The following is a 15464-nucleotide window of genomic DNA, read 5'->3' on the forward strand; positions in this document are numbered from 1 at the left end:
TCACCTACAGTCACAGAGCAAGTTTTTGTTGGAGGTAACATTTGAATTCAGATCTTCCTAATACCAAGACTAGTACATGTTGCATTTCCTCCTTGGGAGGGTCTGGTGTAGTGAAAAGAGCACTGGCTCTGGAGCCAGAAGCTCTATATTCAAATCCTGCCCCTGTCATTTCCTACCTGTGTGAACTTAGGCAAGTCATTTATCCTCTGGGCCTCAGGTTTTCCATCTGTAAAATGAAAGGCTTGGATTAGATGTTCTCTAAGGTTTCTTCTAGCTTTAAATATGAACCTACGAATCCCTCCTTAGACGCATATGTGCTATATGACCCTAGGTAAGTTGTGTAGCACCCTAGAACCTGAGATTCCTCCTGTAAAATAGTGATGTGATACCTAGACTACTTATTATCTACTTGATAAGACTGCTTTTAGGAAAGTACTTTGAAAACCTTAATGCACTAAAACAAATATCAGTTATTAATGATTATTATTGTAACAATTGCTGCAAAATATTTCCTGTTTAGTGTACATGGGCCTGTGTACGTGTATGTTTCCACACGTGAGTCTTTTTATAATATAGTAATGCATCAGGACAAAATGAGGCATTTTTCTTTCCCACTTCTCTGTTTGCATCTATTGTATCTTTTTATTTTAATATTTTGGAGAAATACATAAAATAAAACATTGAGTTTTAAGAACTGAATTTTAATTTGAAAGATTTAATTTGAAAGAAACTTTGACCTTGCAGAACTCTCATTTCATCAAGCACTTCCAGGTGAGAAAAAGAAGTTTTGACTCAGATTCCGTACTATTATTATTGCTTGCTAAATCTCTTTGCTAGGCCTTCTGGATCCATTGTAAGCCATGGCATTATATTGCCATAAACCTCTGTTTCCCAATTGAGTAGCCTCCCTACTAGTGAAGGGAAAGTCTTACTTTCTTGCTCTTCACTCTAAAGTCAGTCTAGAGATGTAAGACATAAGAAAATGACAGAAACTTGAGTTACTCATGAGCAAGAGGCTACTCTTCCTAAGAAGGTTTGTTGGCTACTCTCATAGATGCTCTGGCTGGTTTCTTCAATGATAAAGCTTTGAGAGAAAAGCTAGACTGATTCTGTTTGTGACGGTATTTTCCTTGCGAACTTCACAGGAAACCTGTACACACACACACACACACACACACACACAAACACACACCCCTCTTATTGATTGTCTCTCTATTGATTATCTCCAATTTATCCTACACAGTTGTTTTCATATTGTCTCCTTCATTAGACTTAGAGCTCCTTAAGAGCAGGGATTGTCTTTTATTTGTCTTGTCTTCCCAGTGCTTAGCATATCACCTGGCTCATAGTAGGTATAAAAGGCCCATATTAATTGCTTATTGGATGACTGATTGACTGATGCACACACACACACACACACACACACACACACACACACACACACACACACACCCCTATCAGAACTAGACCTGATTTATCTTCCTTCCTTCCTTCCTTCCTTCCTTCCTTCCTTCCTTCCTTCCTTCCTTCCTTCCTTCCTTCCTTCCTTCCTTCCTTCCTTCCTTCCTTCCTTCCTCTCTCCCTCTTCCCTCTCTCTTTCCTTCTTTTTTTAAAAAAGTTTCTTATGTACTTATGGGGGGGACCCAAAATTTTTCAATTTACTCCATGAAATGGTGAGACAAACAAATCCTCCATTTCTGTTGCCCAACTACAAACAAATTATTAGAACAACACAATCAGCACTCAATCGTACTCATATAGTTCAAGAATTGGGTTAGTCCTACCTCCCCATGGCCTGTACAAGATGGTAAATAAATAATCATTAGTTGATTACTAAAAATAAGTTATGAATATGAGGGATTCAGAGACATGTGGAAAGACATATGGAATGGTACAGAGTGGAAAAAAAAGCAGAATGAAGAGAACAATATACATAATGACAACAATAATGTAAATAATAATACCAAAAAAGAAGTCATAAATCATAGTATCATGGACTTAGACTGAAAGGGACCTTAGAGGCAATGTATTCTGACCTCTTCATGTTACAGATGAAGAAATTGAACCCAGAAAGATTAAGTGACTTGGTCATATTTGAATTGGATGAATAATGATAGTCCTGGTGAACTGACAAGGAAATATACCTTTCTGTTCTTATGGATCTGGAATACAGTATACTCTGTGAGATATCAGAGCTGTGTTGGTTGTCTTTGCTTAAAATTTTCTGGGGGAAGTTCAAGGAAGGTTTCAATGGGGGAGAGAGGCATTAAGGGGAAATATCTATAGTGTAAAAACAAAAGGAAAAAAGCTAATTTTTTAAAAGAAAAAAAGTTGACACTAATATAACTTGGCTATTTAACAGATTGTGGAAAGAGATTTTTGTCAGACTGCAGGATAGAGAAATATGCCATGAGCCATGGTGGTAAAAAACTGTAAGTATGGAATGGGTAGAGAACATCAGACAGCACAGATGATTTAGGAAATGATCAGTAATTACAAAGAATTTTTGGGTGATGTGAGACTTAGCTAGTCTGTACACAGATCTCATAAACCCACCTTTCTGAAGAATTACTAACTGCCTCTTCAGATTACGTGGGAGGTAATATCAGGCTGCAAGTAGTATTCAAATGCAATTCTTTTAACCCTTAATGAAGAGAGTATAGTGGAAAAGCAGTGAACTGGACTCTCTATCAAGGGTAAACATTGTGGCTAAGTAGTTGTGTTGTCAATTAACTTATGGGAGGTAACATGACAAAAGAGGAAAAGTACAAAAAGCATTGAATATATAGTTATAAGGTCTGTTTTCCAGTCTCCTTTGTTACTCCCTAGCATTGTGACCTTGGACAAGTCATTTATTTTCTTTATATCAGTTTCCTCATCCATAAAATGGAGTTAATAATATCTTTATTATTATTATCATTAATAGTAATTTTGTTTTATATGGTACTTTATAGATTACAAAGTGTTGTACTGTGCTTATACTGTGCAGAAAGCATAAGTACTACTATTACTGTTTTGCATACAAGGAAACTGAGGCTAATTGACTTTCCCAAGGTCATAAAACTGCAAATTGGCAGAGTCAGGAATCCAACAGGTCTCCCTACTCTTACTATGACAGCCTACAAGAGAGATAATGATGGACAAATGATAGTCAAAGAAGCTATTACTAAATTTTCTGTGCTTCTCATTTTTAAGATGAAAGTGTTGGGTTAAATGATCTCTAAGGATCTAATGATTCTTTTGTCATTAAAGAAGGAGCGGAAATGTGAAAATCTCTTGGTTGCTGCAATCAAAAAAGAAACAAGGCCTTGGAAATAATTTTATTATATTTACAACTTAGTCTTGCTGTGTATACTAGTTACTACTGTATAGTTTACATATTTTACAGAATTAAAATAAAACTAACCTGTTTAAGCCCTTCTTCCTCCTTCCCCCCTCCCCAGTTGTCTTTACACAGACAGAAGCTGGCTGGCTGTGCAGTGCAGGCTCTCCATTTTGTTCATTCAACATGAATGACAAGGTTAGGAATAGAAGCATTAGTTAATAATAGAACAAAAGGGATTTTTATGAGTTTATCCATATTACCTCAGTTTTGGTGTCTAAAGGAGATATTTGAGGAAAGATTTTACTCAAGCTAATGTTCAGGGCCAATGACGTGGGCCTAATTTCATCTCATTTGTGTTGTGAGCTAATATAATTTATTAATGTGGGGAGAAAAAAGTCCTGTGGGGAAGGAAGAAATATTTCTCCAAGAACTTATTCTACTTCGTACTTATAAATGCATTATTTTGACTCTTTCAGTCCTTCAGTTGCTTTTGCTATCTTAGATTAATTTATAGGTAATGGTATGAAATTATAAGGTACAATTAAAATTCATCCATGTTGAATGGTTTCCATATGTTATTCCATGCAATGAACCTTTACCATTGATACATTCAGCAATGAAATTCCTTTTCCCAGATTATATTAAGCTTATCCTACCTACTTCAGCAGTTGAGAAGATCCTTGAAGGGTAAGTCTAGTCTTGAATGATCTCTTTAAGGAGGAGATTCACTCTTCTCTCCTGCTCTCTTGAAATGTACAGTTTTCATAAACCAAATAAGACTGTTCAATATTCAGATCCATTCTAAAGAACTTCTTTAGTGCAATTTCCTTTTTAGAGGTATAGTAATATGGCAGGTGAATATAGAATAGGCTAATTGCTTGCTGCAAAATTCAAGCATCAGGACAGAGGATATCTGTAACTTCTTTGGAAGACTTGCAGGCCTTAGTGACTCTCTGTTTTATGAGTAAGTTTCTAGGCCTTGTGCTAAAGAACATACAGTATCTTTAACACACTTTTGGTGCTCCATTAAAAATCACAAAGAAGAAATCTTCACTCAAAATATTTGGCCAAACTCCCCATCAGTAGAAGGAGAATGAATTTAGAGTATTCAGTGCTAAGTGAAAAAAAGTACAAAATTAGATTTTGTATCAGTTAATTTTGATGATTATGAATATGTCATTAACATTACTGAGAACATTGTCAGTAAGGACCTCACTGTTGGAAGTACTGTACAGTACTGTGCTGTGTTACCCTACGTCGGGATGTCATTGGGGAGCCCATGGTTTGGCAGACATGAACATCTGGACTTACAATTTGGGTCACTTGAATATCAGGGCCTACCATTCCACTGCCACTCATCCCAGTACCCATGCCACCACTGGTCATACTGCTGTTACTCATGGCAGTCATACCTGGACTTGGCACTACTGTTTCAGTGTAGATCACGTTATGTGTGTTGGCTAACTCAGTAGGAACACAAATGTTTCCTTGCACAGCATAGGCAGGTGCCATCACTGTTTCTGTAACCAGGACATTGGGAACTAACTGAGGTTCAAAAATAATGGTAGTCGGTTGTACACACTGGTCAGAAGTACTATATGACTCTGTCACTATGATGTCACCATGAATCATGGGATCAGGCATTGCCATTTCTGCCTGGAATCCAGCCTCTGTGAGAGACATCGCTGAAGATTCATTAACAATGTAATTTGGTCCAAGTAGGGGAAGATCAGTAGTGATTGGTATCCAGGCCTGGTGAGGAGATGGAAATGGTTCAATTTCTGTGTCTAGGCAGATTTCAGCTAGAGTCCTAAACTTTGGATCCAAAGTTTCCAAGTAGCTATCATCCAGGTCATCTACAATCCAGCTGCAGCAGCCAATGGAACCCACAGGAGACCCCATTCCTTCATGGTCATAAATAAGAAGGCAGTCATTTGCAGGCTGACATTCATCTTCATCTGCATAAACATAGGCTTTCTAAAGGTAGAACAAAGGTGGGGAATTAGAACTGTTTTCACTTCTTAAACTATCAAACAATATAAACATTGATGCTTCTGTGATTTATTTATTTATTTATTTGTCTATCTATCTGTCTATCTATCTATCTATCTATTTATTTATTTATTTATTTGGCCTGTGGAATGATGGACTGAGAAATAGCTAAGATCTTTTTGTAAGAGGGGTGGGTATCACAGGTGCATTACATTTGTATGAACATTTTGTGAATACTAATGTTTGGGAAATAACGATCATTTCCATATTCTACTTAGAGGCTAAATCTGACCTTTGGGATTTGTCCCCTTGTATATCTGAAACAATGTGATCAACATGCTTTCTGAGAAGCTTGAAATATTTGACCTTTTCTCCAATGAAAGAATGAAACAGAGTCAATGTAATCTTGCCAAGAAAATTTAACTACAAAATGCCTGGACTTTAATCACTATGTATAGGAATGAAATTATTAGTAGGAGATTGGTGGTCACTTCCATGACATTATTTAGGTGAGTCAGAAAGGCTGTCTAAAGTCTAAGATTAGAGAGAAATTCCTTAGGTTTCTCAGGGTTTGTCTGCCCCAAGATTAAAATGAGAATATCCCTGGAATGGTGTGGTAATGAGCTTTTTCATAGTGACAGGTAGCTGAGAGAACATGGTTCCTTATCTTAGAGTACAAAGTAGCTGCCTAGAGGGCATGAATTTCTAGGAAGATGAAGAGGAGGACTGTATGAGGAGGTGGAAGGATGCTGAAGACAACTTGCCTAACTTAAAATTTTTCCTATAAGAAGTTGATTGAACATTTGGAGATGAGGTTTTCAGAGAAGACAGTGGGTGTCACAGATTATCTAAGCAGCACCATCTCTGCTTGATTCAACAATAATGTTTTGGAACATAAGAAAAGGGGGTCTTTGATTTTCTTCATTTTGAAAAACACTCATGAACAAAGAATAAACCTTAGGGACAACTTTCAACACACCACTGAGGATTTTGTGCTAAATATAATTTCAATTATACTGTCAAACTACTGCTCAGTGATGGCATTCCCTGATGAATACTCAACAGTGCTGGCAGCTAACTCCACCTCTAATTGCTGGGTTTAGTGGATGTTATCAGTCAGTGTCTGCAAGAGTATTCATGGTCATAAATAGTATAGGCCATATTAATTCCTCCATTTCCTTTCATCCATTCCCATGAATAATAAAACACTGAGGCAAATTGGAATCTGAGCTGAAATGAGCTGCTAATTAAACAGGTCGGGCTAATTAAAAGAAACTCAATATGAATTATTTGCTGTTTAATGATATGATATTAGGCTAATTTAATGATTGGCTGGGGTTCTTCTTTACTAAAATCACAGAAATTTAATCTTTTCTTTTGAAAGCAGCACCATGACAGAGAAAGAATATTAGATTAGAATTCTGGGGATTGTATTCTAGACTTTGCTCTGCTAACATCTAGGCATTTGAATTGTTCTAAAACACTTTAAAATCTCTGGGCTTTACTTTCTGTATCTGTAAAATGAGAAGATGGGATTCCACATTCTCTAAGGTTGCATCTAATTCTGTGATTCTGTGTATTTCCTCTAAATTGACATTTCTTGACACTTCTCAAACTATGCACTATCTAACTTTACCTCTAGATCTCTACTTTAAAAAGAGAAACTGAGTAAAAAGAGATTTTCCCCTAGGAGATGGTTTGCCATTAGTGATGGAAAATCTGAATTTGGAATCAGCCAGCTTTTAGTCTGGTTTGATTTCTTTTGGACATATATTCAGAAGCTCCTAATGTTAAAATGATCACTTCACTCCAGTAAGTATACTTACCCATACCCTAGTTTTAACCAGAACAATAGGTCTTATAAAAGATGGCAGCAACTTATTATGTAATTGGATTAAGGTTGCAACTTCCTGTTAACAGGGCAGGGCCTTCTTAATTCAAAATAGACTTATACCTTAAAAAGAGAAGGCACCCCAAAACTGACTGTCAAATTTAGTATAGATCTCAAAATACAGTTATGATTTTATCTCCCTCCTTTGGGGGAATTGGGGAGCTTGCTACAAGGACTCAGAAAAGAGAAAACAAGTGACCTGATTAGATTTGAAGGTGTGCCAGGACTAGGAATGGGATGCTCACAGAACTTTGTCTTGAAGACTTTCTTTCCTGGTGGGCCCAGCAGAGGCTTGGCCACATACGTACTGTTTTCTTTTGGTCCTTCTATCTATAACTTGCTATCTCTGTCTTTATTTCTTTTTGTTATCTCTCTAGATATACCTATCTTTCTCTCTACCTCTCTAGCTATTTGTCTCTGTTTCTTTCTCTCTCTCCACCTCTCCTTCCCTACATAGCAGCATATTAATTATTATAAATGAGTTCTGTGATCTTGGCAGAATTCCTTATGTATTTGTATCTTTAGGGTTATTATTGACAGTTATTGCCTCAATTAAGTAATTTTCTTATGGATTTGCATGATTGCATTGAATCAGAAATTCAACCCCTTCTCTCCCCACCCCACCCCCAGATTCTGAGAGCTACCAAGTTCCCATTAAATACCCTTTGTGTTTATTTTATTGATTGAGATTGAGCTCATCTCCCTATTCTACTGGACACTTGCTCAAGGCCAAGACAGTCTAGCTGGAAAGAGAATCACTTCCTGAAGCATTTCCATACAACATATTAAGTGTGAGTTTGTTGAATTGATTCTTTGTAAATCCCTGGGATTTCCCAGAAGTTCACTTGGCCAAACCATGGTCAAAGAAATAATTTTCAGGTTCAGTGAATGAAAGGCTAAAAGTAATATTGCAAAAAACCCAACCAAACCAAATCAAAAAAACATCACAAGTTCTGTCCAGGCATAAGTAGCTGGTTAAACTACCTGCCTTGGGGAAATAATAAGGATGATGATACTTTGAATTTATGTGGAGTTTTTGTCTCAAGAGCTCCAGGCAGTGCATATGCTTATTATCTTGTTTATACTTACAAAATAGATGAGGTGGGCCTGGGACTGATATTTAACCCCTTTTTATAGACTGAGAAGGTGAAGCTAAGGCATATTGCCCCAGGGCAAACAACTTTTTTTTTTTTTTGGTGGAATCTCCTGAGCCTTGTTTCATCATTCTCATTCTTTCTTTTTCCCTTCCCTTCCTGGAAGGTACTGGTTGATTGTGCTGGATACTGAGATAAATGCTGCACTTTGTAGGCCCAAATTCACAATGAGATTCCCACAGGCCCTCATATGATTTTCTTCCTCCTAATATATGTCATTGTGTCCTTCTGATTTTTTCTTCCCCCCCCCCCAGCCCCATCTTTGTTGTCTTTCTTTTTTCCCACTCAGCCCTGTTTTAATTGAAGATTCAAGCCTGTTCTTGATTATGGCACCAGCTTCTCGAGTTCTGCTACAAACTATCACTTTCCATCCTGTGTAACTTTCTCCTCCCCCGGGTTGGTATCTCAGCCTTGGTCAGGGTCCTTCAGGTTTCTCTACACCGGGAAGTGATATGGGGAAAGAAGGAGAAGACTCCAAACTGGGATGGATGGGGAGGAAGAGGAATCTTATAGCTATTGGAGTCAAAAGGAGGAAAAACTAAAAAGAGAATTAAATGGAATGATATTTAGAGTTTCCTGACTATTCCTGGCATCAGTTGAATAGAAGAAATAAATGCAACCTTATAAATAAGAGCGTTGGATTTATAAAGGAATCCAGGGGGCAGGGGATAAAGTACTGGGCCTGACATCAGGACTCAATCTTAGACACTTACTGACTGTGTGACCCTGGGCAAGTAAGTAACTTAACTTCAGTTTTGTCATCTGTAAAATGGGGATAATTATGGCATCTGCCTCCCAGGATTATTGTGAGAATAAAATGAGATGACATTTATAAAGTGCCTTCCAAACCTTAAAGTGCTATATGTATGCTCCCTATTTTATATATATATGTATGTATATATATATATGTATATATATATATGTATATATATGTGTATATATGTATATATATGTATGTATATATGTATGTGTATATATATACACACACATATAGACTACGTATATGTATGTGTATATACACACACACATATATACATACATATATATGTATATATATGTATATATATGTGTATATATGTATATATATATGTATGTATATATATGTGTGTGTATATATATACACACACATATAGACTACGTATATGTATGTGTATATACACACACATATATATATACATACATATATATATATGTATGTGTATATATATACGCACACATATAGACTACGTATACGTATGTGTATATACACACACATATATACACATATACATAAGTTGTGCAATGTAGTGTGTATATATGTGTGTATATATGTATATACACTATATATTACATGTATAGATTGTGAGCTCCTTAAGAGCTGGATTTTTTTTAAACTTTCTTTGCATCTTCAGCATTTAGGACAGTGTTGGCACACAGTCTGCCCAAATGCTAGGTTGACTGACTATCTTGATTGATTATAGTAATATTAGTAGTAGCAGGGATGGAAAATACTTCTAAACAGTTTTTTATTATAGTGACAATTTCATTAAACTCTCACAGTAGAGGATGCGATTTAAAACCTCAGTATAACCCAAGCTCTGATGTGCTATAGCGAGGTGCTTTATATTGTGCATTGTGGTTACCAGAGTCACATGAAAAAGACTCCAGACCAAACAGAACATATCACCATTTATGAACCCTCATTCTTGTGTCTGTGAAGGGCTTACCTCAGAGAAGTAGCTGTCCAAGAAAGCCATATTCACGCCTGTTTCTGCGTATTCCCTCAGTGTTCCTATGGCCGAGCCCCGTCTTCTCACTGCCCCGGCAAGTCCCCCAGCCCCAAGACTTAGTGCTGCTCCGACTCCTGTATTCAGCTCAACGCCAGACACCCCAGAAGCACCTCCTTCCACAGTGCCTCCACCTGCATAGGTGTTGGTGTAGATCTCTGGAAAGAGTGTGTTTTCATGTTATATGACTTGAAATTGTTTTAGGGCTTCATCATCTAAGTACATGCATGATCCTTTTCCTGTTGACTGAGAAAGTTCTGTTGTATGAAAAAATTGAACAGGCAGGTAAAAGCTAGGGGAAATGGCTTCAGCAAGCTGTGTGACCCTAGACAAATCACTTAACCTCTTTTTGCCTCAGTTTCCACATCTGTAAAAATGAGAATAACGATAACAACTACCTTAACAAGGTTGTTGGAGGGATCAAATGAGATAATATTTGTAAAGTACTTACTTAGCATAGTACCTGGCACATAGGTGATATATAAATGTTAGCTACAATGATGATAATGATGATGACTTTGAGGTCTCTTTTTATTCTATATCTGTGATCCTATTATCTGAGTTGAATTACCAGCCCTGCTACTTACTGTATGACCTGGATCGAATCACTTAACCTGAGATTCAGTTTTCTCATCTAGAAAATGAGAGGGTTGGCTTCAGTGACCTCCAGTATCTCTTCCAGCTCCCAATTTATGATCTTACACTTCTAATATCCCAAGTTTTCTCTGGGATCTCTGGACGTAGAAACCAAATGTGTTTCTAGTTCATATGAGAGTATCCAGGTAATTCAGACTTCTGTCTTCCTCCTCTTAGGCCCTTAGATTCTCTCCCAGTCTAAAGAGGGTAAGTAAGGCAGGTAGTGAGTGAGAGTTGGGACAATGGTGCTTCTAGGGTGAAGTTGCTACTTCTCCTTGTGGGCTCATCAAGTTGCACTGCCTACTTAAGAGGGTTTTTAAAAATATCTATATGGATGTTGACCAGAGCAAGTGGGTCTTTGGATGGTTTCTAGAACCTTCCATAGATCCTCTTTACCTAGTGGTGGGGTGAGTAGCCTGCCTTCCACGGGCAACCTCAAAGTTACAACCTTTCTCTTGAGAGAGCTGTTCTTAGACTTCTAAAGAGAGCAGTTTTGGACTAGCTCCCCAATTTGGAGGATTGTGCAAGACAAATGTGCTTGTTTTATAGCTGTGGAAAATCATTTTCATCTTCCATAATACTCTCCACTAGCCTGAGTGGTTTTTCTAAAGAGTCTTGGGCATGCATGTGACTGGCATGAAAGGTCCACATGGACAAGAAAAACTTGTAAATTCTTTATTAGATGATGCTCCCATTTCTTCTCCCTTTGCTATTGTAAAAATAATACCCTAAGGTACTCAGGAGTACCTTTTTCTCAGACATTATATTTCACTTCCACCTTGTATGTTTCCACCTTGTATGTACATTTTTGGGAAGTTACTAATTAGAATGTGAGCTCCTTGAGGACAGGGACTATTTTTTACCTTTCTTTGTATCTCTAGTGCTTAGCACAGGGCCTGATACATGCAAAGCCCTCAATAAATGTTCATTGATTGAGAACTTAGGATAGTTCTCATGATTATAGCCTATGATTGGTATTCTATGACAAATAGAAGCTTCCTTATGAGTTTAGCCAGGCCAACTCAATTTTTCAGGTTGCTTCTGTAACAGGCATGATTGTAGGGATTTCCTGATATGGTAGAACATATGTCCCTCTGAATGGAACCAAAGCACACATATCTTAGATCTATCTCCTTGGTTTAATCAGTCAATCAATGCAAATTTATTAAGTCTCTATTATGTGCCAGGTACTGTGTTAGCATAGTAAACCTGGGTATACAAAAAGAAGCAAAAGGCCATACCTACCCTCAAGGAGCTTATAATCTCATGGTTCAAATCCTGGTTCTTCCACTTGTGATCTGTGTGATTTTGGGAAAGTCACTTAAATTTTCTAGGCCTCAGCTTCTTTATCTATAAAATGATGAGTTTGGACTAAATGGCCTCTGAGGTCCCCTTCCTGTTCTAGAGCTATGATTGTATAATCCATGATTAAGTCTTTTACACTTCAAAAGCAGCAACAAAGCTTAATATCTACTGACCAGAAGATTCTATGCGATCCTGTGTGTTGGAGGCTGTTATAGGTACACAAATATTGGAGACATCCTGAAAAAAACAAAAACATCCCCAAAATATTAGTTAAAAAATAAATACTGTGATCCAACTTCTCCTTCTCTAATGTTGCCTTATTGTTTTTTCTTCTTCATTTATTTTTTGGGAGTTGAAAAACAGCCGAGGGACCCCAGATGTCTCAATTCTCCATTTCTACGTACATACCATGCTTCATATATGAAGGAAAGTAGATTGAAACTCACTCTGTCCTCAGGATGGGCGCCTTCTATCCCCCATGACTGCATCACTCCTTCACCCCCCTCAGGCACAGGGGCAAATCTAGTTCCCAGGCCTGCTGGTGCCTTTCGTTTGCAGCAGCATATGAGCAGCAGGAGTGGCATTACTGACCAAGAAAGGGATGATAGATAGTTAACAAAAGATGTATAAATTCCAGAGTCAAGCATTACATTAAAAAACAAACAAACAAACAAACTGAGGGAGGTAAAGATGTAAAATAGTAATTCCCTCTTCTCCTATATATGTATGCATACAGAGTCATGGATAGAACTTTAAAACTTCAAGGGCTAGATCACTCAATCAACAAACATCCCTTAAGTATCTACTATGTCTTAGGTATCAGATACTGAGGCCACAAACAAATAATGAAACAATCTCTGCTTTCAGAGATCTTAAGTTCTATTGGGACCTGGGCAAGTCACTTAACCCTGTTTGCCTCAATTTCCCCATCTGTAAAATGAGCTGGAGAAGGAAATGACAACTCTAACATCTTTGCCATGAAAACCCCAAATGGGGTTACAAGGAGTCAGACGTGAGTAAAAAACGACTTAACAAAAATAAGCAACACTCCGTAAAATTTTGCAATATTCTTGAGGACCTTCATATTTTCTCTTTAAGTCCTGGCCTACCAAGCTTCTGGGAACAGCACTAAAAATTTTTAGTGGCAGCCTGATTCTTGCTATGAGAAATCATTTTACTGCTCACAATTAAAATGGTGTCAGAACCCCATAATAGTCATAGAGCTGTTTTCTGAAAACAAACAAACATATGAACCTCATGTTTAGAGCCTTTTACTAGTTAAGCTTGGCTATTCTAGTAGACCTGGAGACTATTGCTTACAATACTTTTCACTAAGAAAGGGAGCTGGCCAAAAGTTCAGTTAAAAAGTTGTTTCCCATCCATAATAATCGGAATTCAGTATTGTTTAAAGTAATCATTTAACTTATATTCTTCTCCTTAGATATAGTCAAATATATGTGATGATGCCACCCTCTGGTGGCAGTTTCAGAGAATTAGGATCATGCAGCGTCCACAGCTAAATGCCGGAGATTATTCTGTCCAGTGCCCTCATTTTGCAGGCCAGGTGCTGGGCTGAAAGAGATTAGGTAAACTGCCCAACATCTCACAATGAAAAAGTAGAAAGGTTAGGACTAGAATTCACTGCTACCTTTCAGTCCAGTGCTAATTTTCGGCAAAAAAAAAAAAATCTCTCACAGAATTTCAACTCTAAATGCTATGACTTTTGATCCCAGTAGTCAGATCCCAACTACCTGCTGCCAGGCCTCCCTCACTCCTCTATCTGCTTACTACCCAACCATCATGACTCTCTTTTATCAGTCAGGACAGCCTTTATGCTGGTCAGTCTTAGAGCACCCTAATACTGCCATCTGCCTGTCCAGATTGTCATCTATTTACCCGCTTCAATACTCCTCTAATTCACCAACCACTCAGACTCTGGGTCTCAGATGTCTCTAAACTGACCTGTCTCTTGGTCTTCAGGCCCTAGTACTCATAACTGGCTATTTGCTAAGACTTTTTTTTTTTAATCACAATGATATTACACAAATATGGACATGTATATATGGACACATGGACATACATTTGTCTATATGCATTTGTCTCTCTACATACCCATACAGTTTACATAAATAAATGAATAAACAAACATGTTATTTTAAAGATCGTCAGATGAACATGAGAAGATAATCCAGTGGTCATATTTTGGTTTTAGAAAATCCACTGACAAGGGCTTAACTCAATACTTACATAGCAGTAGTAAGAGACCTAGGACAATGAGACCAATTCCAGCTGGTCCAAGTCCCACATTGCCGCCTCCAATTCTGTCACCAGCCACAGTCCCATAATTGTTAGCAGTAACTATGGTGATGCTGGAGCCCCCAGCGTAGATGCCAGTTGTGCTGTAGTAAGAGCACATGTGGTTTTCATCACATTCACAAGCTTCTAATGGTATAATTTGTGGCAATTCACAAGTTCTGTCATAGGTGTCTTTCACTAAGATGGGAACTTGATAAAGTCCAGGTGATAACTGTTGCATAGCTGTGAGTATTGCCGAGGTAGCTTTTACAAATGAAGAAAAGAAATGGGGAGGTTAGTTTTCCTTAACAGAATAATATAATTTTGAGTTAGAAGGGATGTCTACAAGATGTCTAGCTGTTCTAGCTTTTGTTTCTTATAGCAAGTTTATAGCTACATTGTCCAGGAGTAAAAGGTTTTTTTTATCCTTTATTCAAAATTACTACATTTTAATCTAGACCCATTCCAATGACTATTTGTTTTCTCAAGCTACATAGCTCTCCTTTACTTATCTAGCAACATTTGCTTAAAATACTGGGTCATAGGATCATAGATTTTGAGCTGGAAGGGACCTTTAAGGTCACCTAGTCTAGCCTACTTATTTAGTAGATAATGAAATTGAGATCCAGAGAGTTTGATTGATTTGCTCAAAGTTACATAGGTAAGTGGTAGAGGAAGGATATTTTTTATATTTGATTTTTTTAAAATTTTGAAAATCACAAACATGAAATAAAATGAACATCTTATATACACCATAAAATAGAAGAAGAGAATTATACATGAAACAAATGTGGTTAGCTTGAATTTCTTCTTGAGTAATAATGAATTCAAAATAATATTTTTAAAGCTTTCTCATTCCTTCTGGCAGTCCTTCTGTTCTATTTTATGTATTATTACATCAATTCCTTTCCTTATTATTTTGGGGTGTGGATGGTGAAGAGAGGACAATCCTATTGCTAGTACCCCTCTCACTGCCATCCTCTCCTACCTAAAACTGAAAAAAAAGAACCAACAAAACATTTGTGATGAAAGCACATAGTCAAGGAACACAAATTGCCACACTGTCCATTTCTCAAAATGGGCTTTTTATTCTACATCTT

The 15464-nt window shown here is 37.4% G+C and overlaps 1 protein-coding gene across 1 annotated transcript in view; it reads right to left on the reverse strand.

The window, feature by feature from the left end:
• Positions 1–3313: 3313 nt before the first annotated feature.
• Positions 3314–15464, reverse strand: part of DSG4 (desmoglein 4) — a 38259-nt gene continuing 26108 nt past the window's right edge. The window contains exons 11-15 of the mRNA XM_020992589.2: positions 14317–14628; positions 12516–12655; positions 12243–12306; positions 10069–10286; positions 3314–5302 (exon numbers count right to left, since the gene is read on the reverse strand). Coding sequence (XP_020848248.2) covers positions 4538–5302; positions 10069–10286; positions 12243–12306; positions 12516–12655; positions 14317–14628 — 1499 coding nt within the window. The 3' untranslated portion in view covers positions 3314–4537. The remainder of the gene's footprint in view (positions 5303–10068; positions 10287–12242; positions 12307–12515; positions 12656–14316; positions 14629–15464) is intronic.

This window comes from Phascolarctos cinereus, unplaced genomic scaffold (genome assembly GCF_003287225.1).
Source record: "Phascolarctos cinereus isolate Bilbo 61053 unplaced genomic scaffold, phaCin_HiC Scaffold_4;HRSCAF=312, whole genome shotgun sequence".
Lineage (NCBI taxonomy): Eukaryota > Metazoa > Chordata > Mammalia > Diprotodontia > Phascolarctidae > Phascolarctos > Phascolarctos cinereus.